Source organism: Spea bombifrons, chromosome 1 (genome assembly GCF_027358695.1).
Source record: "Spea bombifrons isolate aSpeBom1 chromosome 1, aSpeBom1.2.pri, whole genome shotgun sequence".
NCBI classification, from domain to species: Eukaryota; Metazoa; Chordata; class Amphibia; order Anura; family Pelobatidae; genus Spea; species Spea bombifrons.
In genome coordinates, this window is record NC_071087.1 from 87,457,781 (window position 1) to 87,485,240 (window position 27,460).

The 27,460-nt window shown below is 36.7% G+C and overlaps 1 protein-coding gene across 1 annotated transcript in view; it reads right to left on the reverse strand.

Annotated features, from left to right (window-relative positions):
- Nucleotides 1–1,751: 1,751 nt before the first annotated feature.
- Nucleotides 1,752–27,460, reverse strand: part of PAX5 (paired box 5) — a 90,109-nt gene continuing 64,400 nt past the window's right edge. Inside the window, exons 9-11 of the mRNA XM_053470064.1 lie at nt 19,581–19,682; nt 6,977–7,063; nt 1,752–2,470 (exon numbers count right to left, since the gene is read on the reverse strand). Of these exons, the coding sequence (XP_053326039.1) occupies nt 2,397–2,470; nt 6,977–7,063; nt 19,581–19,682 (263 nt within the window). The 3' untranslated portion in view covers nt 1,752–2,396. The remainder of the gene's footprint in view (nt 2,471–6,976; nt 7,064–19,580; nt 19,683–27,460) is intronic.

Below are 27,460 nucleotides of genomic sequence, written 5' to 3' on the forward strand. Positions count from 1 at the left end.
ACAATTCATTTAAATAGAATTAATACATATTAGAGAGTGATAATATGAATGGTTGGATTAAAAGTTTAGATTACTTTTAAATATAGAATGTATTTGTAAACTTTCTTTTGTGTCGGTGCCTCCTAGTTTTGATATCATCATTTCAACAGAAAATTGTGCACATTAATGTTATGGAAAATGTATGGCTCTAAACAGAAGAAAAATCTACTATATATCAATGAGTGTATCATTTTTTCCCAATATATAGTTCATCATTGAATTGCATTAAGTCTTGTTTACCTATTTGTCTTTGCTCATAAAAAAATTATGAAACTTCCACTTTTTACATGAGTAATCGCTAACCTTGCATTGTTCCTGCAAATGTATGTAATTAAGATATATTGTTTGACATTTTTTTTTAAAGAAATTCACAAATTTCATTTAAAAATCCCTTTCAATTTGTTAAAGCGCTAAACATGAAAGGCGTTTTTGTTTTTAATGTGCTTATACTAAGTGACAAAAAATTTCCACCTCCAACACTAATATCTAATTAATAAAACTAATTACACAGAAAAGAAACAGTTAATATGATTAATAAACATTATAGAAAAACAGTGTTTATCTTTTTTTACTCAATTGGTATTTGTTGTTTCCTTCTTTTAACATCTGAGATTCAAATTCAAAGTAGCCATTACATTCTTTTTAAATTGACATGATGACTAATAAGCTATAGATGACAAGGATGTTGTGACCTCTATCATATATGTATGCATCCGATTCATTTTGTTTTTAGATTACTTTAGTGCTTAAATCTAAATTGTGAAAAATCTAAATCATAAAAAGAGATGACAAATTGATTATATATATATATATACCGTATATATATATATATATATATATATATATATATATATATATATATGTTGCCAGTGATGTTATATTTACCATTTTAAATGAAACTGAGATTTATTTGGTTCAAATATCTCATGGGTGTTTTATGGGAAGGAACACCATAAAAATAAATAACCCATTCCAAGCTACATTTTATATATATTTGTAAAAAAAAAATGTAATGAGCTGTGGGATTTGACCTCATTTGTTAGCCAACTAGATGCGTTGTATGGTATTTGTCTCTATTTGAAAATCCATTTATAAAACCAGGCACCATGCACAATGCAAAAAGTGGAAGCATTGCAAAGTAATTTTATAATACACTCTAAATAGAACAAGAATCGCACAATGCACTTATTCTTCAGACATTGTTGAAGCAGAAAATACCCTGACACCTTTATATGATGATATTTTCCATCAGGAAAAAAATGGCTTTCCAAACATTTCAGCTTAAATTGATATTCAGACTAAGAAAGATTTGTTTACTGAATATGTCCACCACTCAAAAGGTACTTTTTAGAGTTTATTACTCTAAATATCAACTTGGACTGTAACTAAATGCATAAAGAAAATGCTACACATTGAAATTATTATTAAATAAATAGGTAAATAAAATCTTTATAATTGATTCATTCAGTTTACATTATTATTATTATTATTTACTGCTGTATTTTGTATGTCTCTTAGGTGTGTTCAACATAAGCTATGCACAATAAAACAATTATATTTTAGAAACTTTTCTTGATAAATTCATGTACCTCTTATACTACAGATCGTGTAGCCCCAGCATCGCTTACTTTAAAACATATGACTTTTTTTTTACAAAATAGATTATTTGCCCCACATACATTTAGATTTGAGCGATGTAGAAAACACATATGGGGTTTCATTGAATGTGTGCTTGGCAGGAATGTGACATTTTTTTAAAAACAAAACAAAACAATATATTAAGTTGTTGCACCATTCACAAAAAAGATTGAATGAATTTCACACACGCTGTGATATCAGCCACAATGTAGCTATCATGGAGGATAACCTGGTTTAATGTTGGTTAAAGCTTACTGGATCCCATGAATCAGTGCAGCATTTATAAAAGATTGTACGTGGTAAGCATTTTCAAATTACAAACTAGTACCATGTTGCTTTTAATGCTGAGCCACAAATAATTTTCACAAAACAGCATGTTATTTAAAGCGAGGCTGTATACGTAGAGTAGACATCTCCCAACCTCAAGGAGATGATGGCCTGTGTAAGAAGCACAATAGAAGCGAGTGCATTGGTTGTCTGCTTGTCCCAGTGTAGCCAAGGTCACATCTCAACATGGCTCTCCTCGGGAATATTGGTGAGAACGCCATTCTAACAACTTCTGAAGTTTACATCCCATTATAGAAAAGATGAAGAAGAAATATTCAGTTTGCTGTCCTACCATATTTTCATTTTTAAAGATCCCAGTAATTGTATTTTGTATGGAACCATTTCCACAATAGATAAATATAGATAAGTGCTTAAGTTCTCACTGCATTCTGTCAGTGGCGGTCGTACGCAGTGGCGGTGGCAGGGGGAGCAGTCCCACGAGCTGCACTATAATAATATGGAGAACCTGAAAAGAAAATACACAGCAAGTAAGCATATATTTAATATTTTTGTTTTTATTCGAGTTAAACATTTCAATACAGTTTATATTTTTTATAGGTACCTGAAGACATATTGTTCTTACTATATCGTGCATAAGCTAAGACTTTCATAATCCACCATAGCATTACCTGTCTTTAACATGAGGGTGGACAGTTGAAGTCACCCTTGGAAGCACTCAAGATGAGGCCATAGTAATGAATTGAACAAATAAAAATAATAATAGCAGGTGACTGGAGCTATAGATGAATTATTTACACTTCAAGATTTGTCTCTTCAATATCATTGATTTCTGTACACCTTTTAGGAAAAAAATATGTTGAGCCATTGTGCTCAGTACATCAAAACTTTGCGTTCCTTCAGTGTGTTCCCCCAACAGTCACATTATTATTAAAATAGTTCTGCAGCTATAACCTTCTCACTTCTCTTGGAAACCAACATACTGTTGTTAAACTCCTTTTAAAAATTCCATTAGACAATTTCATTTGAAAAGTTAAATATTTAGCTAATAACTGTACAGACCATTTGTACTTAACCTTTACATTTCCATTGTGAAATCATGAATATGTTAAGATATGTTAAGGTTAACGTTAAAGTTACACAGTGAAAGGGAAGCTGAACATCATGCAATAATATTTATTAAAATGTGATATAACTTGAAATAATGTCAAATAATTCATACATTTTATGAATTGGTGGGGTTTTGTCATATTTCACGTGATAGAAAAAGGTTTACCTACGCTGACATTATCATGTTTTGTAAAATGTTGAAATACTGTATGTATATAAAGTATATACACCAATTAGACTTGGCTTTGGCCAAGAGGAGGAACTAATTAGATTTCTCCCAAAGGGTACACATAAAACATAACATAAATATGAAGTCTTCCAAGTACCTATATATCAGCCATCCCAACACCATGTTACAATGAATTCCTCAATTTCCGTGGCTTTGTAATGTTCATTTTCTGGTATTTAATATTGATATTGTTACAATTACATTACAACTCTTGATAACATCTACTGTAATATGGGAGGTATGGACAAATCCTGGAGGGATGAGCGTGGGTTAAGAATGAAATACCCATTTCTGCACCTTGCCCATTAGGGTAAGGGCAGGGTTAAAGGCCTCTCCTTTGTAGAAGCATGACTCTCATCACAGGTCTCATTAGCATTGAGCATTACAGATCATGACATCATGATGCTGCTTCTAAATGATTTTCCAACAAGAATGACATTTGTCAGTAACAGTCACTCTCTGCACTGTAGTCCTTTATACCTCTTTAAATATCTGTACAAAAATCTTTGAGGGATACATTTATAAAAACAGCTATTTTGAACTAGCTTCTTTATTTTTGATTCTGTGATTATATGGGCTTTAAATAAATGCATGTGTCTCTGGTTAGGAGTGGCAGTATCAATTTAGGTCTTAAATCCATTTTTAGTACCCTGATATACCTTTTTTCTATGAGCTTTGTAAATTTGGTGGATAGATGTTTTTTTAATAAACCGAAAGGCAGAAACATCATTATTTTTATTCAGCCATTATAGGACCATGACCACATAAAAGTCTGCTGTAGAGATCAATATAACGTTTTTGTGATGTAAAAGAATGTGAGCTTTTATTCTTCATGAACTGGAAGGAATTGAAGAAAGGAATTTTAGGCCAAAAACCAAAGGGTTTTGGAATTGAACAAGAAAATTACTAGGTTGCGTTAAGTGTAAAACTTATCAATAGTACCAAATATTTCTTTAAAATCTGCACATAGATTACAGTGAAACATATGGTATACTTCTCTTATGAACCATATGGGCACTCGGTGGGCATATTCTATAAATGAATGTGATCCTTCTGAGGATGATAGAACTAAGAACACAACATTTCTTAAAGGTCTTTGTCCATGTCTCTAAGATAATCCATCAGCTAGCTAAAATTGTTATTGCGTGTAACTACTGAATAAAGCATATGCTTGTATTTTTTATTCTTAAACATACTGACTCTGATGTATTAGAAAGGAAGATACATAGCGCATGGCTAATTCCTTTAAATTTCTGCCAGTTGTAGATAAACTGCACACACAAATCACAATAAGTACAAAAAAACCCAGGAGCAGTGTATCAAATAAAATCCTTTATGATGAACATCAAGTTGGAAAGTAATGAGGGGGAATGGTAAAGAAGTTATTAGAACAAACCAGCATGAAATTGAATCATTTTTCTTCATTAGCCAACATTTGCCATTATCTAGTTTCAGCATGTGTGTTAAAAATTTCCTGCAGTCCATGTCAATGTTACGGCCCCGAATCACTCCCAATTTACATGGAGGGTACCCGTTTCCTAAAAGAACATCACATTAAATCAAAGCATTTTTACACTTCAGTAATTCAAAGCCTGGTTATATCAGGAGAACTTGAAATATTTCTTCCCGTGTTTTTTTTTTCCCCCTGTAGCCTATTATATACAGTAAGTTTATATAGCATATCTGGACACTGTGTTATACAATTGTGGATTCTTAAAACCAGATTAGACTATTGAAATGGTAATAATAGAAACCAAATCACAATAGAATATATCTCTTAGGTAACATCTAGATAAAATAAATACGTCCCATTGATCCATGACTTGATCTTGTATATGCTCCTTCAATTGCTATGTAATAAAAAACATAGTGTCGGCCAGACCAGGCCAGTGAGAAATGCGTGTTGGCCCATGTGTCAAACACACATTTGCGTATTTATTTATATGATGTGGTCATTTGACAAAGTTTCATTTTGGCTGAAGGTTTCAAGTTTAATAAATTGTGTGAATCCAGTGTAATTCAAAATTGTCAATTTACTTGACATAGTATTGTATTTCTTTATTTAGCTTATTTGGAATATATTATCCATAGTGTGAATTGTTTAGCTATAATATGAAGAAATGTCATAATATAGTTAAATGATCTCAAAAGCTCACAGGCAAAAACAATATATTCAAGTGGTCACAATTAATTGGAAATTCTACTTCTCATTTGTGCAAATTATGCAGAAATTTCCTAATTATTTCATACCAAGCCCAAGAGGACTCCTTTTGACAGGAGTGCTAAAGGTGTTAAGCATAATTCCTGTTGATAAGTGGCGAAGTTAACTTAGCAAAAAAAAAAAAAAAAAGCATCATTGGCAATAAATGTGAAAGAAGTCATAGTGCATTGGAAGAAAACTGAAGTCATCTTTCATTTTATACAAAGTGATATCCTGTACCTATAGCAGATGACAACGTACTATCAATTCCAACAACAAAGCAGGGTCTGTGGTTCAAGCTCCAAATTTTGCAGTGAATGCACAATATCATATTTTTATGTGCAACTAGAACGGTTAATTTCTCCTCTTGTAAGTGTGTATTAAATATATATTTAATATATTCTGTTTAACTTACATGGCAACACAAATATGTATCACACACTGGGCAACTAATGGGCCGTTAAATTCTATTTATTTTTATTTTTCCAATGTGTATGATCTAGAACACTTTTTTTCAAATCCAGCGAAAAAGTATGTTCCCTGACATTTCATTGGCAGTTGGACTGGTAAGCTGTCGATATACCATAGGAAGGTACAGATATTTTTAATGTATAGTTTTACTTTGGGGCACGGTTTGAGATTTTTCTAAGTATATAGAGGTAGATGGATAGATAAATTATCACAACATTTTATCTACTGCTATGTATGGATAATAAACTTTAAAAATGGCTATACAATTTTTTTTTTACGAGAATTTTGTAAAAAAAACAACATTTAATTGAATTGTGATTTTTTTACTGATATTATGATTAATAGTTTACTGAACATATACATTCCCTGGTGTCTGCACAATTAATAGAAAAGACAGATTCAATGATATCTATGACTATAATTTGACATAGTCGATGGATATCTCATGTCTACTTGTGGTTCCATTCATGGGTAAATCTATGCAGATATACTGAAATGTATTTACATTTTCACTTAATGAAAAGATTAACCTCAGGGGGTATATATACATCAGCAGTGTTCCCATGCAGTCCAACTTGGGTTTGCCATCTGTTTGTTTTGGAAGGTATGGGTTATTGTAATTTATTTCCTGAATGGAACATTTACATACTTCATTTCATTTGTAAAATATGTAAATGACAAAGAGTAGACTGTAAAACAGAAAAGAACTACGTATGTGAGAGCGGATGAATAATTAATGTCACCTCATGAGTTAGACATATTTCTTACCTAAAAGAAAAAATGTCGGTGCGCTAAGCTAGTCACAGGCTCAAATAATACAAATGTGTAATACGAGGCCTACCAAACAGGTGTAAGCATGCTGCAAAAAAAGTGTATTGGCTGTACAATGTATACAAAAAACAAAAACTGTCTGCGCTTCTTACCCTAATAAAGTTGGCAACAAATATATAAACATAATATAAATGAGAGGTTTTGGTTATATGAATTGGCCAAATATTTCTTACCTAGTAAACCAGGATTAGGAAATCTCCAGGAATCATTGTATGATGAGTACTGGGGATGACTGTATGGGCTTCCAGAGAAGTCACTTCCTAGACATAACATTGACAAAAGGTAGATAAAAATTAGTGTCAGTAACTTTATTTGACCGTTGTACCATAACACTAAAATATAAAATACACACTAGATGATCCTTTCAAATTGCAACTGCAGAAGCCATGAACTGTATTTTAGTAATGCATATGATTTTATTTTATGTGATACTTATAAGATATTTGTCTTAATGTTATGTGAAACAGTGTGCATAAAACGCAAGGAGAATTTATTTGTTGTAGTGTATTTCATTACTTGGATGTTTTATATATACCGTATTTGCTCGATTATAAGACGACCCCGATTATAAGACGACCCCCCAAAATCAAAATATTAATTTAGGAAAAAAACAAAAAGCCTGAATATAAGACTACCCTATAGGGAAAAAGTTTTACCAGTAAATATTAATTAATGTAAATTATTTTCATGTTTAATAAAAGCTATGATTGAGAAAAATATATTTTTTAAATTTCCTTTTATTTGCCAACCTGCCCCCCCAGTTATGCCACTCTGCCCCCAGAAATGCTTTATACCCCCCTATTTGCCACTCTGCCCCATGATATGCCTTATACCCCTGTATGCCACTCTGGCATATAGGGGGTTAAAAGGCATATCATGGGGCTGAGTGGCATATAGGGGGGTATAAAGCATTTCTGGAGGTATATAGGCATATCATGGGGCTGAGTGGCATATAGGGGGTTAAAATGCATTTCTGGAGGTCCAGAAATGCATTTTAACCCCCTATATGCCACTCAGCCCCATGATATGCCTTTTAACCCAGCATGTACTGGCTGCCTTGGCTTGATAGGAGTGTGATTGCTGTTAGCAGTTTGATATATATATATATATCAAACTGCTAACAGCAATCACACTCCTATCAAGCCAAGGCAGCCAGTACATGCTGGAACCTGGGGATGATAGCAGTGGGATTACAGCCTCCATATGCCATGCTACAACCCCCACCCCCCTTACACATCCATGCTATCACACACACACTCACACTCATTCACAAACATTTAAATACTCATTCATTCCCTTAATCACACACACTTCACACATACTCAAAAACCCTCCCCCACCCCCTCACCTGAACTGCAGATCTCCCACTCGCAGACTTCTGCAGGGGACCGGCTGTAGCAACTTCTCTGGCCCCGCCCTCAGAGGAGGGAGGGGGAGATAGAGCTCTGTGAGGACGCTGCAAGCTTCCTGCCCTGCTTCTAACAGAAGAGACGCTGCTCGCGACCGGTAAGCAGCATGGCGCCAGCATTTTTTTGGGGTCTGATTAGAAGACGACCCCGATTATAAGACGAGGGGTATTTTTCAGAGCATTTGCTCTGGAAAAAACCTCGTCTTATAATCGAGCAAATACGGTATATGTATTTTTCTTTTTTGTTAATAGATATAATAGTTAAGGGCTTCCTTAAGGAAATATTTCACTTAAGTTCTCTCAAATCACAATCTTCAGATTTAGGCAAAGCTCCACACCTACAGTTTGTTGCATAGACTTGGTTATTGTATTTGGTAACACTAGATGAAACATTTTTCAGTTGGGACTATTTACTAAAGGTCAAGTGATTGGCAGTTGAGTTTTTATAGGAAAACTTGAGGAAAATGGTCCAATTCGCAAATTAATCAATCTCAACTTCATTGAGCACATTGAGTTGGCAATTAATTACACCCACACCAAATAAACCACAATAAAAGGAAGGAAAATGCCATTATAGGATAGCAGTGAGGCAACCCTTGGAAAACACTTTTCTGGGGATGTTGCTTCCTATCAGGTTGTCTAGGACCCCTCTTACACTCTCTCTCTCACACGCTCTGTCAACGTCTCCCTAACTTTGCCAGGAGAAGAAGAAGGAGAAGAACAAGAGGCAGAGTAGAACAAGAAGAGGCGCTGCAGAGAAGGAGATAGGGAAGCGGAGACACAGAAGTGGTTGTCGGAGAGGTTAGGGCGACATTTAGAGAAAGTGTGAGAAAGTATGAGCAAAGTGTGAGAGAATGAATGAGAGGGAGTGGCAACATATTTCCTTTGCAAACCAAAAAAAGCCTTCTGAATTTTGTCCAAACCAAAAACGGAATTTTTTTTTTTTTGCACATATCTACATGAAAATATATAGGCAATCACGACTCAACAAATCAGTGTACTAGCCTGGGAACATGTCAAAGACATTAAAAAATCTAACAGTGGCCATGACATGCATACTGTGTAGTTGTGAAAAGGGAAGTCACAGATACCCATACACATACCAACACATATGCATGTACACCCTAGACAAACACAGAAATGTATGCTACAAATCAAAATGTGAATTATATTCATGCACTCGCCAATGCACACTGAAACATTAAGGTGTGTTTTATAATTCTGATGCTAAGTTTGCCATCACCCTCTTTTAAGGTGCCTCCTTACATTTGCCTCTGGCCCCTTGCTGTGCCCGCTACCGAAATACAACTCCTAGAAACGCCAATGGACTATCATTTACTGTTTTAGTACATCATTAAACATTTTTACTATTGATAACCTAACACACATTGAAAAGTCCCACAAAGTTTAGTTGCTTTTTGAATTATTTGATCTTCCCAAAGTGGAGTCTGAGAAGATTACTGAAATGTTGTGCCCTGAGCTTGCTGTGTAACTGCTTAAACAAACATATTATACACGAATACCATACTGCAACGTATAGACCATGCAGTTTAAAACGGAAATAAATTAAATCAAGATTATGAAATGCAAACCCACTGCAGTTCCTTAAAATCAACTCATTATACAACTCTACTAATGTTGAATATACATTTATGTGAAAGGGATTTGAGAGGCGCACTTGTGTTTCATTGTCTGATTGTCTCTTACTTCTACCAAATTTACCCTCTCTGACTGCTACCGCAAACACATATCGCTAGTACTCTCTAGGGACACTCCAATGCCTGACAAGCTGAGGTTTCCAATTCTCTAGTTTTTATGCCTCACTGATCAAACTGTCAGTCTTGTGCAGTGCAAGCAAACCAAAGACTCAACTACATCATTCTACTATTCATTTATCCTTTATGTATCCGTCCCTTACACAGAAAAAAGACCTATAGAAGTCAATGGTTGGCCGTAAAAACACGCTTTGCAATAGCTATCGCTGGTAACCGTAAAACTAACTGAACCTCAGCAGTGTCTCACCACGGTATCTGGGATTCAGTTAATAGCCAGGGCTGGTGCCTGGTCAGTTTTGAAATCTACCCATATATGTGTGCATATCCTTTCTCTTCCAATGCTATCTTCTCGATGGTTATTAAAGAGTATGTTCTTTTTCTATTCAACAGCTAGAAGATAAGACACTCTTTGGTCTTACCATGTGTAGATTTCCCACCTCCCACTGCAGAATAAAGTACCCTTGAATAGTAGCGTACAACTCACACCTAGCAGAAATATGATTTCATTTTTTTTTCCCATTCTAAGAATATGACTAATTTTTATTTTCGAATAATATATACAGTATGTTTATTAGTCTTTACCTTTGAACATGGAAAATGTTCATGGAACAAGGAAAATGGAAAGTTGTTTTTACAATGCGTATATCTTCCTAACTATGTATTTCGACATGCTGTAAATATATATATATAAGCTCAGAGTTCTTGAACTTTGAGAAGTAGAAACTGCAAACACACTACAGAGCATCTGGTATCAAATAATCATACTATACAAAATAAATGTGAGATTAACTCACCAAGGTGCTCATGGGTAAGAATGCGCCATAGGACATGCCATTGAGCAGCTGTCCATCTTCAGTGAGTTCAACTCAAACTTGTTTTGCATTGAATTTTGCCCTTCAGGGAGCTCTTGAGGCCCAACTCAAATAAAAAGTGAGTGGACCTAGTTCTCTTATGCCTAGAGGGTTACCAACTGGACCCCACTGACAAAGCCCATGAAGGCCAAAATGTACATCTGGGGTTGTTGGTTCCCTTGCCTCATAATTTGGTTCTCGACTGCACTTGTGCAAGATCAGACTCATATGTCAAAGGCGATTTTTCTTCTTTAAGGGCACAAGAAAGCTAATACTTGAGACGCTCCCAAGCAGAGGTTCCAGGGATGCAAATAGTTGCCACTTTCTCTGGCCTGTTTGGAATCTATCCTTGAAATGCCTCAGGGCCGATTACCTTCAGTTAAGTGTAACGCAAGATTGCATCTTTCTTAAATTCCCTGCATTACATGACTTTGTGTTTGCTTTCTAACATTTTCCTTTGTAGAAGTAATCATATGGATCATAAATTTCTTCAGCAATTTCCAATAACAATCATAATGCGAGGCGCAAAGCCATGCTTCACAGCATGGAGAATTAGGGTAATATGGCACTTAGCAGGCTAAACTTACAGAAGCAGCTTGCATATTACATTAAAAAGTACATAAAAGAATAGCTATTTAAAGGTACAGAAAAATTGATATTTATAAAATGTGTTATTTGCCATTTTGTAGAGTTATGGTACAATATTGTATGCCAACTGTGCATGTTCACACAGTAAAACAAATGGTACACTAATTTCGCATTGCCTAGGCAACTACAGTGACATTATACAAGAGTAACGCATTTGAAAATGGACTTAATTTCATTCCAAATAGCCAAGACTTATTTATTTTTTCTATTTTATGTTGTAATGTCAACAAAAACCACAATCATTCCTAATTGGTTTATGCAAGTGATTTATGTGGTGAGACTCAGGAATCATCAAGCTACAGTCCACAGGCTGGTTTAAAACGGCAAAGGATGATTTTATAGCAGTCAAACTAATACAATTTCTGGCCGATAAATAATAACTGGTGAAGTGTCTAACCCTCTGGATGCTGGAGGAGAGAGCAACACACTGATGAATGTCGAGGGTTTTACAAGGGTATTACTTTGCACAAATGAACGGACCATACTATTTCTGTAATATCATTTTTGCAGCTTCACAAACATATAATTATAAAACAACGCAATTTGAGAAGTAAACATTACTAATACTAATACTAATACCTAAACAAACCTGAACAGTCCTGCTTTGGGGATCTCCATAAGATCTGGCAGTTCCTCTGTGGACTACAACATTTCCTTATAGCCAACCAGTTGCCAAAGGCCTTCTATTATATATATATATATATATATACTCTGATGTAATAATTCATCAGCTTTTACATACAACTTCCAAGATTGCCACTAACATAATGTAGGAAAGTCCATGGTATTTGATAGAGCCAAGCACTAATCATCATAAACCTAATGTGATATCCCTGGCCTGTATTTTATATAAATACCTCTGTCTTATAAGAATTTTATAGGTATTTATTTCATGCATGGCAAATTAGAGCTCAGCAGATGCTTGTAAATCTGTTGGGAGCGCTTAAATTTGTTGACTTTAATATTTTTAGAACAGTTGTTTATTATGGTGCTTTAAAGGAAAAATAAGGGAAGGATAAGCGTATTAGGACCTTATGACAGGGTCTTCTGTGTACATATGTTGGGCGGTGTTATAAGAGATGAAGAGGTCAGCTGCTAGTTAGCTCCCGAAAAATACCGTATTGGCTCGAATATAGGCCGCACTTTTTCCCCCCACTTTAAGTCTTTAAAGTGGGGGTGCGGCCTATATTCGGGGTCTAGCGCCCGACGCCCGGGACATGCAGTCCCGGGCGCCGGGCAGGCAGCGGGGTTAGGATACAGATCCCCGCAGCGGTGCAGGGGACCTGCATCCTACTCCCCGATACGCTCAGACAGCCTCCCCTGCCAGCACTTCCCACGGGGGGGGTGCCGGCACGGGAGGTTGTCTAAGCGCATCGTGCGGACCATCTGCACGATGCGTTTTACCTCTGCCCACCCCTGACTTACCGGAGCAGACTCCCGGGTGTCTTGCGGGGCCGGCGGGAGACATCTACACGATACGCGTATGCAACTTCCGGTACCGGCACCGGAAGTTGCATACGCGTATTGCGTAGATGTCCCCCGCAAGACACCCGGGAGTCTGCTCCGGTAAGTCAAGGAGGGGGGGGGGCAGAGGAGAACAGTGGTAGCATATCGCGGGGGGGAGGAGGAGGACAGTGGTAGCATATCTCGGGGAGGGAGGACAGTGGCAGCATATCTCGGGGAGGGAGGACAGTGGCAGCATATCTCGGGGAGGGAGGACAGTGGCAGCATATCTCGGGGGGGGGACAGTGGTAGCATATCTCGGTGGGGGGGGGACAGAGTGGCAGCATGTTTTTTTTGGTGCTTTTTTAAAGAAAAAAACTTTTTCTTTAAAAAAGCACCAAACTTTTAGGGTGCGGCCTATATACGGGGGCGGCCTATATCCGAGCCAATACGGTAGTTTTTTCACCTGGTAATATATGATTTTTAAAAACAAATAATAAATGCTACTGCTTTATTACTGAAAGGTGTATAAAGAAAGCCTCTGAGGTTTTTCATACAGTCTTATAGAAAATGTATATTCTCAATTTACATTTGCCAGATTTAGGGTTTCTATTTTGCAAGGCAGGAATGAACTGGTCATCTGGCACTCTGGAAAATGCCCATTGGGCCAGTGGCCAGCAGCACCTCATACTCACCCAATCTGCTCCTGCAGCAGACTCCAGGTGGATATGCATAAAAAGATAATGTGTGGCCAGCCATATCCAACCTCCATTGATGGCCTTAGAGGGTTGCCTCTAGTACGGCCCAGGTGTAAGGCAAACCTTTTTCTCATTTGCACTTATCCGTCAACATTTTAAATGGCCAAAGAGGGGAATTTTTGTTTAAGGCTGTGTGGCTATGAGTAGCTAGGGCTTTACTGTGTTGTATCTGAGTTCCTAGAAAGTATCCAAATACGAACACTTGGGAGAAGGCCAGGAGTGGTCCTCTGCAAACTGGGTGAATCCATGCCACCGTAAACTATGTAAAAGGATAGCATGCAGTCGTGTATATCTAGCAGGTCAGCCACATGTATGTGCTACTGGTTAGTGGCTAGTAAAGCCATGGCTAAGAGGTATGTACCTGCTTGAACTTGCATCCTAATTATAGAGAAATCAGGTCGGGAGATCCTACAAGCTACCTAGATTACCTATGTGATAACACATAGCTGCCAGCTGCAGTGTTGTGGATGATGTTATCACTTGGACATTGGGATGGGCCTTCTCCATCATGCAGTGACAAGAAAAACTCCAATAACATTACAGTTTTATTATGAAAATAAGCACATTTTGGTGCTATTTTCACAATCTTAAGTGGAACAAGCTACTGTTTTGATGTATCATATGAAAATTTCAATAAGCAATAAGGCTCAAATCAAATGATTACTATTAATACTCTCAACACTGTCATGTATCTTTAACACACCAAACATATTCTACTGTATTAACAGTTCTTTCTTTTATTTATTGGTGTGACAAGGGTTTGAAAAGTTGTAATATTATTGCAGAGCAGTTGGTTATACAGTACACAAAACGTCACCAGTGACTGATGAGGAAAAGGTTAAGGTGGATCTACCTTGCTGTGAAGTCTCCGAGCTTTTCTTGACCTGTTCTGCCCTGTATAAAATTTTAATGTTGCTCTGAACATATTTATGAAAACCACACAGGTCTTTACTGGGGAAAAGGAAAGATTTACTATTTACATTTACATATGCAATTACAACTTTATACTTTAAAGTTTTGCGTACAAAGCTTTCTAACTTAGAACAAGAACTACAAAAAAGTACAAAACTCTAAAAAAGGTTTGTTTGTTTTTTACAGAAAATCAGCATTTCACTGTTTAAAAAAACAAATCTCATACGATAAGCACCTGCGGTATATAATTTCATTGAGAAAATCGAAATCATTATTGTGTCAAGGGAGTGTATGTAATCCCCTGATCTCTATGCCGCTGGGCTTTGAATCCTTACCTGAACGCATAAGCAGGGGAGAAGTGTAGGCCCCTGAATTACAGAAGGACCACCAGATTTTAGGAGGTCTACAAATCATCGTGATGCATACGTGTGCCCTTGGAGGCCAGAACTATTCTGCAAATTACTTCTGTAATTATTTATTACCAAGGCATACGGTGTTCTCACATGACTTAGCATTGTTAACAACATAATACACATATAGAAAAAAAAAAGGCCAGATTTGACAGTGTTTCTCAACCATTACCATTTGCCCCCTAACAAGATTCATACACAATGGAGACCCACCATGGTAGAAGAATCAGCATTATAAGTTTAGCCACTGTAAACAATGTGCTAGTGCAGCCTCTAGAGCAGGGGTGGGCAATTAATTTTCCCATGGGGCCACATGAGAAATTGGAATGGTTTTAGAGGGCCAGACCTCTACAAACTACAAACTCCGAAGCCTTGTCCATTTTGTTAACTTATGTGCTGTTTAATAAAGTTATTCAAGCCTACGTCATTGGTAGAGGTGCTTGAATAAGTAAGGCCTGAATAACTATTAGCACAGCACAGAAGTGAACAAAATGAACAAGGCTTCGGAGTGCATACCGTATTTTTCGCTCTATAAGACGCACCTGCTGATAAGACGCACCTAGATTTTAGAGGAGAAAAAAAAGGAAAAAATATTTTGAGCTAAAAAATGGGCTAAAATATTTATTACAATAACTGAATAAGCTATGAACACAGTAAGACACACGCAGTAAGACACACACAGACACAGTAAGACACACACAGACACAGTAAGACACACACAGACACAGTGAGACACACACAGACACAGTAAGACACACACAGACACAGTGAGACACACACAGACACAGTAAGATACACACAGACACAGTGAGACACACACAGACACAGTAAGACACACACAGACACAGTAAGACACACACAGACACAGTGAGACACACACAGACACAGTAAGACACACACAGACACAGTAAGACACACACAGACACAGTGAGACACACACAGACACAGTAAGACACACACAGACACAGTAAGACACACACAGACACAGTGAGACACACACAGACACAGTAAGATACACACACACACAGTAAGACACACACACACAGTAAGACCTCCCTCCCTAACCCCCCTTCTCAGTATCTCCCCTCTAACTCCCTAACCCCCCCTTCTCAGTATCTCCCCTCTAACTCCCTAACCCCCCCTTCTCAGGATCCCCCCCCCCGCCCCGGTCACTTACCTTAAACTCCTGTGTTGGAAGCGTGAGGCGTTTGTCTCGGGTGCCGGCGCTTCACTGCTGATCGCCGGCGTCTGACGTCATATGCCGGCGCCCAGCGTAAAGCGCCGGCACCCGAGACAAACGCTTCCAACACAGGAGTTTAAGGTAAGTGACCGGGGTGGGGGGGGACACCGGACTCATTGGTGAGTCACCAGGACACTCTTTGCGGGCCGGTCCGAGCTATTCAGCGGGCCGGATGTGGCCCGCGGGCCGTGCTTTGCCCAGGTCTGCTCTAGAGTAATAAGTTTGTATTACAAGATATATTTTTCATTTCTGGTACCCTATGTGATAAACATTATGTTTCATATTTTCATCTTCAAGTTCCCAATCTTATACGTGTCTAACATGACAGCCAAGGTGCTGAATTAGAGCCATTTGCAGGCTAATGTTTACAATGGTTAGTTCCCTGCAAGTAGTGTAGGGAAACATCTGCTACCAACACTCCTGATGCTAATTAAACAGTGACGTTCCTAGCAATTGTGTAAGCATGAGGAGACCCCATTCAGTGGTTTCATTCTTTTGCATTCTTTTGTCTCTGGCTCTACCTACCAATATGGTCGCCTTAGTAAACGTATCGCTTCTGCATATGTAATTCAATAAAAATAAGATATAGTTTGCTAAATGATTGATATGTTAATTGATCGAGACAAGCTCATAAATTTGATTTCAGTTCTGCTTTCTGAGTTTGATTTATTCAGGTTGTGAAATCAGCGTGTAGAGCAGAACCCCGTGTAAAAAGAGCATAAAAAATACAAATATGCACCAAAATTTAAAGCAGTTTTGGAAATGACAAACATCCAGAATGTTCATTTTGGCTTACCCAACAATATTAAAGAAAATCAGTTATTTGCTTGAGCTAACAAAAAATGTAGTGTATGGCAGGTTATTAATATTATCAGTACGATGTATAAAACAACATGTACACAAAAGGTAGTATCTGCACCCTGTAACTTTAGTTTAGTGTTTTTTGGCTAAATTTTTTTTCTCATCAAGAATGAATGCCAAAATAGTATCCATAACCTATAAACATCTTCTGAACACTCAACAATTCAATGAAGGTTACAAAACGGTTATATAGCAAACTCTCAATTAGTGAATAAAGGCTTTCCATATGAGAGGTTACAGTGTCATGTAGTCACTAATATATATATAAGAAATATTTAAAAATAACATTTTTTGGATAGTGGATTAATTCTGACATAGGAATCGAATACTTTATACATGTGGTCACAAATTGTGACTTATTTTTACTGGGTCCCTTGGATAGCTGTCGTCATACAAAAGAAATTAATTTGTTCCGGGTCACTGCTTGGTTTTCCATTAAAAACAAATTACCAGTGTTCAAAAAGGACATCTGGGTTTCAAAAGTAGTAATAATGACTTTTCTTTCCGAACCAGTATCTTTTTTTATACACCCGCTAAATCGCCTTACCTGTCACCCTTTGTTCATGCCCCAGAGGATAATGGGAGTGACAGTTTGCTCGGAAAGAAGCGCAAAAAAACAGAGGCAGTGACTCAATCTCGAGGGAGCCAGAAAATAGGGGGTGGACAATTACCCTTGTCAAAGCATCCCATGCAAAAGAACTAAAACACTCAGTTTAATTATAACCACAAAGCTGCATTCTAAAAGACGAACCATTTATATTTATTTCATTGTAGCTATGATATTTAATTGTAGCTATAGCTGACTCAATTAGATTTAATGTATTTCATAGAACAGGAGACATATGTAGCAGAAGAAGCCTTATACCCATCTATAAAAATATTTTCACAACAGATGAAATACACAGTTTTATAGCAAACAGGTATAGACAATAAAAGACAATATGGATGGGATCTGGTGCATTTATGGCATATCTCTATAGATTTTACAAATGTAAAAAAAAATAAAAGACACGAAATAAAAACAGTGAATATTAGGATTAGTCTACAGAATGTTTAAACCACAGTTTATAGGTCAGAAAAGGAGTGATATGCATGGTGTAAGCAAAATGAAATGTTTTAGACCAGGACTTTCCCGTGAAATAGTGAGATGTGCTTTGCATAGTTTTCGTTGGCAGTGATTTAAAATGAGAATTTTAGAAAATGACAGGACAGTCCATTTGGAACTCTCCTGTTTCTCATTCCTTTCCCAATGTCCATCTTTTCTATGAACTCAGAATGTTTGCTGCGTATGTGTGTATCACAGAGTTCTACAGCTATAAAAATGTGACATGATCATCTAAGTTACAATAATGAACAAACACAATCTGTTTTAAAGAATAACACTCAAATTATTGTATTGTTCTTGTCCATATTGAATACAGCATTGAAACATTCACAGTGTAGGTTGGGAAATAGTCTGTGAACCCCTAGGCTAATTACTTCAACAAAATTGGCGTCAGGAGTTAGCAAACCTGGAGCGCAATCATTGAAAGGGGATTGGGTGTTTGTTTTAGAGTTCCTTTGACACAAAATACATTTAAACATTTTGAGTTTGCTTTTCTCAAGAAGCATCTGCTAAACCATGCCTACATACAAAGAAATCTCAAAAGAGTTTACATATTCATCCGTTCACAATTAGACAAATTGTAAATGGAGATGATTTCGTACTGTGGCTACTCTCCCTAGAAGTGGGCTCACAGCCAAGATGACTCCAAGGGCACATCGCAGAATGCTCGATGAGGCTAAATAAGAACCCTAGAGTAACAGCCAAAGATCTGACCGAATAATTGGAACTGGTTAACATCTCTGTTCATGAGTCTACCTAGCAAGACATTAAATGACATGGAGTCCACAGAGAAAGTTGCTGTTCTTCTGATGTTTGCCAAAGAGCATCTTAACGCTCCACAACATTACTGGGAAAATGTTTTGTGGACTGATGAAACTAAGGTTGAATTGTTCAGGATGAACATGCAGTACTATGTACGGCGTAAAAAGAGTACCACATACCCATATGAAAACATCATCTCAATGGTGAAGTATGGCAGAAGGAGCACCATGAGGGGACAATGAATTCCCAAGTTTAGTAAGGTATCATACAGTCTCATTGATTCAGTTTCTTTGTAAGCCCTCTATGTTTATTATTTCAGGTTTTACAGGACAAAACCATATTGTGTGTTGGTGTTTTATTTGATTGGGTAACTGAGCCAAGCCTGGCCCATGGGTTGAAGCTAAATCTTACCTGTGCTACAGTGAGTGTTTTTGATCTTAGGTAATACCCAATTTCAGGACAATACTAGTATATTGTATAGAAAGAAAGATAAACTCCATCGAAAATGAATCTTTACTTAATGATGTCATGTCTTTTGCATTCCTTATTCAGAATTAAACTTTACAATGTTTACTGCATTGAGTATATGTTATATAAAACTCACCAGGCACCATTCCTGTCAACGTCGGAGCAGAGTAGCTGCCCTGTCCGGCAGGGGGGACGTGTGGAGGGTATCCAGGGAGGGTTGTGCTTGTCAAATCACGACCTGGACAATGAAGTACAACAAGTCACATATAAAGATTCACAAATGCCAAGCATGTTTTTACATCTCCCTAAGAGCACACAGTGCTGTCAATGCATTTGTCATCACGGTACAGTGTGAAAATCAAGATATCTAGATATTCTTGGCAGAAGGAGACATTATTTTGAGCAAGTTATGTAATAAGTTAAAAGAAACAGAGTAAGAATAATAATCATACCTGAAAAGGCTATCAAAATGTTATTAAAAAGATAATTCTGTAAATCACTGTTTATTAGATTTATTCTACTGTATGCCTGTGCCTTTCATAAACTCTTTCTTACAAAAAAAAGGTATTTTTTTCTAGAATTGAGTGCGGTTTGTCATGGTGTTAGATCATAATCATGTTCTCTAGTGTTAGTAAGACTAAAAGAGTAAAAGTCCATTCATTTAACAAAGTAAATTGTGGGATTTTGGTTTAAATCTAAAAATACAAACACTGGTATTTCAAAGTGTATACAATGGCTGATTTAGAAGTCTATACGTTTGTAATCAAACAGATTGCTGAGTTAATTACTTCTACCTGTGCGGGAATACACATCATTGCCATAAAGGGCTACCTTTATTATGCATCTCTGGACGGTGTAATGTGAGGTAGTTCTGTTTAGCATATTCTATCATAATAGAAGATTATCACCAACATGTCTACTTCTTTATTATACCTCCCTCTACAGTTTATTGGCAATGCGCTCTGGAGGAAATCTATGCGTAAATGTGTTAACTGGAAGTACACGCATGCAAAATGTAAAAGACACTATCATTCTGTTTATGTGTTTAAAGTTCTGTATAGTAGAAGAAATTTGTTATTGTAGTATGTCAGTATCCTATATTATTCTCTTCTTTCATTTATGGTATGATTTTGCTACCTTTAAGCAATGTATTTCTGAAGACGTGTTGCTAATTGGATGCATGAGGGTTAGGCATAAAAAGTGATTCTGGGGCAAAGTTTGAAAAGTGGCCTTATCACCATAGCAACCAATAGAATCGTCTAATTAGCAAGAATATTAGTTGCTGTGCTGGTAAGACCATAGGGGAACTACAACCATATTTTATTAGTAGTATTGTTTTCTTTTTCAAGCAGTTCTAGTTTTTGCATAATATATAACGTTTTTAGACAACAGAATATTGCTGATTTTTATGTGTTCTACATTTCTTCATCTGAGCGCAATCTACTAGACAAACACCCTGACTCCTTCTCATACTGCCTGAAAATGAAAAGGCTCATTCTTAATTATCCTGCTTTGACACTCTGAATAGTGAGAGTCTATGTAGGAAAGAACAGGGTTCCCATAAAAAAAATCAGCTCAGTGTGGTATTTGACCAGGGACCAAGTCACCCAACATATCACATGACTGAGAACAATGGAAATCTCTAGGTCTGCAGATAAAGGTTTATCGGAAGAAAATTAAATATATGACATCATGTCCTGGCACCTGTGACTTAACATGTAAATGTGTAGATGGGCTAGTTGAGGAGATCAGAGATGTTCCTTGCAACCAACCCATTGAGCAGTGACAGCACACCACCCCTGAGCAGCAATCAGGGGTGGTAATTACCCTAAAGGACAAATTGCCCCCCATTTTGTGCCAATGGGATTGTTGCCCAAGGCCTATTTAGCCTAGGCCAGAATACATAATCGCCTACACTATTGTATAGAGCACTGTATTTTTCTCTATTGGACTTTCCCTTTACAAAATGGAAACATCTGAAGGCATTCCGCATTAAACCCTTACATTTATAGTATGTTATTGTCTCATTTTTGATGTACTTCCCGAATATAAATATTAACTTTTATTAACCTTTTTTTCACAAAATGTAACCTTTTAAGATTTAGCATTCTTTTTGGCTTACTGAGCTGTAGAAAGTCAACGTGAATTTAACCTTTGTTCACATTTATATCCCCTTTACACATCTTATCCTTCCTGCGTCAACCTTTCTGACATGATGATATATATTTATATATATATATATATATATATATATATATATATATATATATATATATGCGTGCTGGTCTTGTTTTACACAACCTTTTCCAATTTTACATTTGTATCTTAAGTCTATAATGAGTTGCCTTAATTGTGAGTTGCCTTAACTGTCCCTACGGCCTTTATTTCGGAGTACAAAGAACAGTAAGTACTTGTATGCTTCCATATCCCAACACTCCATACTGATTGTATTCCAAAGGAAAATATCTTATTTTATGTTATAAACTTCAGCATGTACCTATTCAATACATTTCTATCCCGAATACATTGTCTCCTGGACAGCTCAGATTGAAATACCGTTGTCATTACCCCTTTTCTGCACATCCTCTGCTCCTTTTTTTGGGTTTCTATTCATTGTATGTAAATATATGTTCAAAAACATTGTGCACATTGAGTGGATTGTGCACATTGAGTGTCCACTCTGCCAAATGTGTATTGGACTGCTTTATTGTTGACCACTTGACTGGACATGTAGTTCAGGCACTGCATGGCGTTATATGTGTACCAATACATGCAAATGAGTGAAAGACTAGCTTAGTAAGCAACAGACATCCCTATATAACTTGCTCTTCCTTGCTTCATCTTGCACAGGAGAACCAACAATGTATCAACTTTATTTTTTCCTACAAATTTCATCAACTGGCATTATCACAAATGTTGTATACTTCCATTCTATTTATATAAGTAAAGGGATAAATAGATAGATAGATAGATAGATAGATAGATAGATAGATAGATAGATAGATCTTCCTACCTGTTCAGGGAAGCGTACAACATCCCTTTCCAATACTCCCAACCATCATGATAATCAACAGCTTTAACACATCATCGGAACCAGATCAACTCATCCCCATCCAAGCAGTCCTCTCCTATTGACTCACTTCCCCCTCAACCACCGACTAGATTGTAAGCTCACAAGAGCAGGGCCCTCTTCTCCTTTGCACCAGTTTGTTATTGTATGTGTTATTGTATGTGTTTATAAATTGTTCTAATGACTGTAACAGCGCTGCGGAATCGGCCGGCGCTTTATAAATAAATGTAATAGATAGACAGATAGATATATAGATATATTCTTACGGGGCAAAAATTGTTGTTTTTATTTTTTTTTTTATTCATCTGTATTTAACTCTTAATAAAAAGAGTGTAAATATGCAATTTGTTATAATTATCTGTCGCTACTGCATCATGCTCTCTCGGTCTCAAAATGCAACTAATTATAATTAAAGAGCAAAACTGATTTCATTGTTTTCCTCCTTTCAAACCTAGGTGGTAGCTGAATAGTTCTACAGAGATTTAAATCTTTAGTGTCATTTACCTAAGGCAATCTGACTGTTAATAAAATAACCCCGCAGTGTCTTGCTGGCTATAATTTGCTGGATGTAGGTTGCTTTCTCATCTGAGTCTTATCTTGTCTTAGTGGATGTTGGTTTGTGTTGGCTGTAATTACTGTGCTTGGAACTATAAAATAACATATTTATGATAGCTCCAAGCTCCATGTGAAGCGTAGGCAGTAATGTTTCAAGGTGTATAGAGCACAGACATTTCCCTTACGAAGATCACTCTACCGCTGTTTTTCTAATAATTGGAAAGCATGGCAAAGATGGCACTAGAACCATTTGTAATAATTTCGTTAGTACGATTATATTGCCTGAGTACCTTGAGCACCAGCAGAGACACAGGTAATGCCACAGGTGTTGGCATGAAATTTATAATGAGGCGTAGCACTCACAGAGGGCAAATGGGTCAGACAGAACAGGCCTTCAATTAAACATTGATATGCAGAACACAATTATCCATCACATTTAAGTGGCTGCATGAAATTAGCAACCTAGCAAATGTGGTAAGTTATGGTGGGGGGAGGTTGGTTTGGAGTAAAATATTGTGAAATTCTGTGTCATTCCTAGTGACCATTGCAAAAAAAAAAGAAAAAAAAGTGAAAAGTGCTATAATCTGCTAGACAAACCATAAAATTTAGATTAGAAGAAATGTAGCAAAACTGTTCCCCCTAGGTGTAGCTATCCATGAGTATCTTCTATCAACATAATACAAACACCCAAATGAATCATCTGAAAAATTAATGCATAATGCATAGTTGGCGTATTGCCGTTTTCTCGCCTGCTCAAGTCTAGACTCTGAGCATATTTTTTTTTCAATATGCAGTAAAATAAGCCAAGCACGTCACATAAAACTGAAATGCCCATGTCATTAGACTCCAATCAGTGAGTGTACAGTGAGTAACACCTGCAGTGCGCGCATGAAGATTCAATATCTGCCTCTTTTATGGCAATAAACCTGTAAATAGATCTCAGTCTTCCATTCCCAGACATGAGAAAGAAGAATAGTGAGTTTTATTAAAGCTTTTATAATGGAAAATATATATCTGCAGAAATCCTTGTAGAAAATGACAGTTGTTGGTTTTTTTTGTTTTAACTTATAATAAAGTGTGGGAAAGTTGCATCTTCTTATCAAGAGTAGTGATGAGTAAAGCATGTGAAAACATGGGACCTACTCACAAAAAGAGTATTTGCCACAAACCAATATCCCCCTCTTATGATGCACATATTCATTTCAAATAATTGGCATATCTTCTTAAACCAAAATAATTATATATATATATATATATATATATATATATATATCCTATCAGTACAAAAGAAAGAGTTTTCATAACAGAAAATTAAGCGCTGTAAGTCACTAATACTCAGAAGTGTCTCTCAACTCTTGGAAGCAACAGTATCCAGAGGTGTAAAAGTCAAAGACAAAAGAAGTGGAATTTAAACTTTACAGGGCAACAGCGCCTTGACACATAGAGCTTTGAAGATTTTAGGCTCCATTTACCCCTCAATCTAATTTTGTCCTTCGATGCACATTATGTCTGAAATGAGATCTCATGTGGCTTGATCAGTGGTCTAGCATAGTCATTGCAAATACAGTCACCTCTATTGGTGTTGCTTTTACAAAGCACTGCAATATATATAATAATAAGGAAACAGCAGGCCTTGAATGAAGTCCCCTTGGTAATTATTTGTACGTGAGTGAGTCTAGCTACCAAAAAAAAATAGATTACAATCCCTATACATCGTTGTGCAGACATTTTAAATAATTTTACATAATTTCAAAGTAAATTATATATACTGCATATGGTGCCTAAATTTAAAGATAGGTACATCCAAGCCATAGGTAACGTTGTGACTTGGGCATGTAAATCCCTATTCCCATTCTTCAGACTTTTTCTAAAAGCAAATGTTTATGTGGTATAAATGATGACAAGCTGTTAGTGAACAGTAGTCATGTTGGAAAACGCACACAGGAAACAGGAAGCAACAGTATAAAATCTATACCTTTTCTTAATCTCTTCATCACAGAGGGGTTTACTCCGTCCCACCAAGTGACTAGAACTTTGTTGCCATGTTTAGCATATCTTTGTTAAGCCATAATTCTCCTTTTCCATGTTTGGTGTACACACACAAAATATAAATTGTGTTCCCAAAGCCAGGTAGGGCTTTTTCTATATATAATATTTTGTATAACCTGTCATGTATAAATAATATATAAAAAAAGATTTAAAATATTATTTATGTTTACCTATTTTTATTTTTTTATTTTTTTATTATTATTTTCCATTTTGTTTATTTTTTACCATTTCTTAACTGGAGATACCATTTCTTAACTGGATCTCTCTTGAAACTGGGTGGTAACCCTTATATCATGGTGACATCACTGGAGTCTAGCTTCTAGATCCTGCTGACAGGGGAGACCCCATGCTGTGTAATTAAAAGCACAAAACTTCCCAGAGAGTCTGTCCCGCCTGACCTCTGATGATGCAATAAGTAACACAGCTCTCTTTATTGATCACCCTGTTATCAGCAGCAATAGAAATCATAAATTAAAAGAGATTTATTTTTCAGTTTACAAAAAGATGTTTGCAAAAACCCTAGGACGTACTATTAAGTCCTTTGTCGACTACAGATTGTTTCCAAGGGTGTAATAATATGTACTACGGGTTAGGAAGGGGTTCATAAAGAGTTAAGTATAGTAAACCAGGCGAGATTTTGCATAATAATGAATGCAAATTCATTCTGGTTCAGATCTAACCTAGCATATAATGAAATTACATTGGGGTTTATTGTTCTGTTTCCCATAAGTGCTGACACATCTTTGCTGAAACTAATAACTTAATCTATAGGCAATGAGATGATGTACAATAAAGTGTATCCAAAATGTGCAATCTTAAGAGTTTGCAAAACAAATTTCCTACTAAAGATTGGGGATTTCTCATAATAATGTGAAATCACACAATACACATTTTCCTTCCTTGAGCCACATGGTCAGAGTTACTGTGGGAAAATTGGCATGTCTGTGGTCCAGGTGTATTTTAATTCAACACCAACATCTTGATACATAAAGAGTGAGAAAGCCTATGGACCTAAAATATGTTTAAGATCTCATGCACATGAAGAAATGTATACTCAAAATCTTGAAACAGGAATCTTAAACCTGGACTCTTAAACCTGAGCTCTTTAATCCTGCCTCAAGTCTGGGATTGTTGCTGTTCATTGACATATCTGGGAACTCTCGAGGTTTGACCCAGAGTCTCCGGATAAATCCCTATGTCCCCGGGTCTCCACATCACTTTATTCTTTCTTTGTACAGGGGAGAGGTGTTAGGCCATCAGCACTCCTCACTGACTACTCCTTCCACTCCCCAAGCTGTTTAGATTGTCTGGAAATAGCCCAGCCAAAAAGGGAGAGCACTGTCTAGTCTACACTGGGAAGTTCCTAGGTATGAACATTGAGTATCATTGTCACTTAGCTTTCCTGAAGCTGTGATTAGCACCTTTCTTGGACTGTATGTGTAGCAGACTCGCATCATAATACATAAAGCAAATTGTAAATTTCCTGAAGATTAAGAAAACAATCAAAATAATTGTCATTCCACCACAGATTAACTGGGGATTATGTGAAAAATAATAAATCTGATTGAAAGATTTTATTACTATAGCAACAAATCCTATTAATTGCACCATCAGTTGGTTAATTTGAAGACATTAAATTAGAGAGACAAAAAATATACATGCTCCTAATGTGTCATGGTGTGATGACCTATATCAATGGACACAATTTCCATGAGAACTGTTTTCCACGGATCACAAAATGATTGGTGTATATCACACATTGCGAAATGAAGTGGTCAGCTGTTATACTACAGTGGACATTAACTCATTAAAGACTCTACTTTTTTAACTGGAATCCATCTAAACAAGGAACAACTACATCCAATTCAGTGGCTACTAATTGGGGGAACAGGGGAGAGGCTGTCCCCATTGCTCCGTCCATTTGATGAAGTACTCAAAGAGGCCTGGTTCAGGGAGAAGTGGACGAAGAAAGAAGAACTAGAGGCAAGGGAAGATGCGTGGCTGCAGGAAAGGAGACATTGAAAGAAAAAGCATGACAGTGTGAGTAAGACTGAGTTAGAATGCGGGAGAGCATGAGTGAGAGTGCTGGTGTGGGGGAGTGCCAAATCCCACCCGGGATCCTATACTCTAGCTATACCCCTGATCCAATTTTTTAAATGACTGAAATACGTAATAACATAGGATTTTAGAAGTGACAGATTCAGGTCTTGACTACTTAGACAGCTCCATTGAAATTTTAAAGGCAAATATATTAATCTGTGTGATATAATGAAATCATAAAGTACATAGTTACAGAACCGGTGTACCAAAATTCCCATTATATATTAACTTAGTTGTCGTTT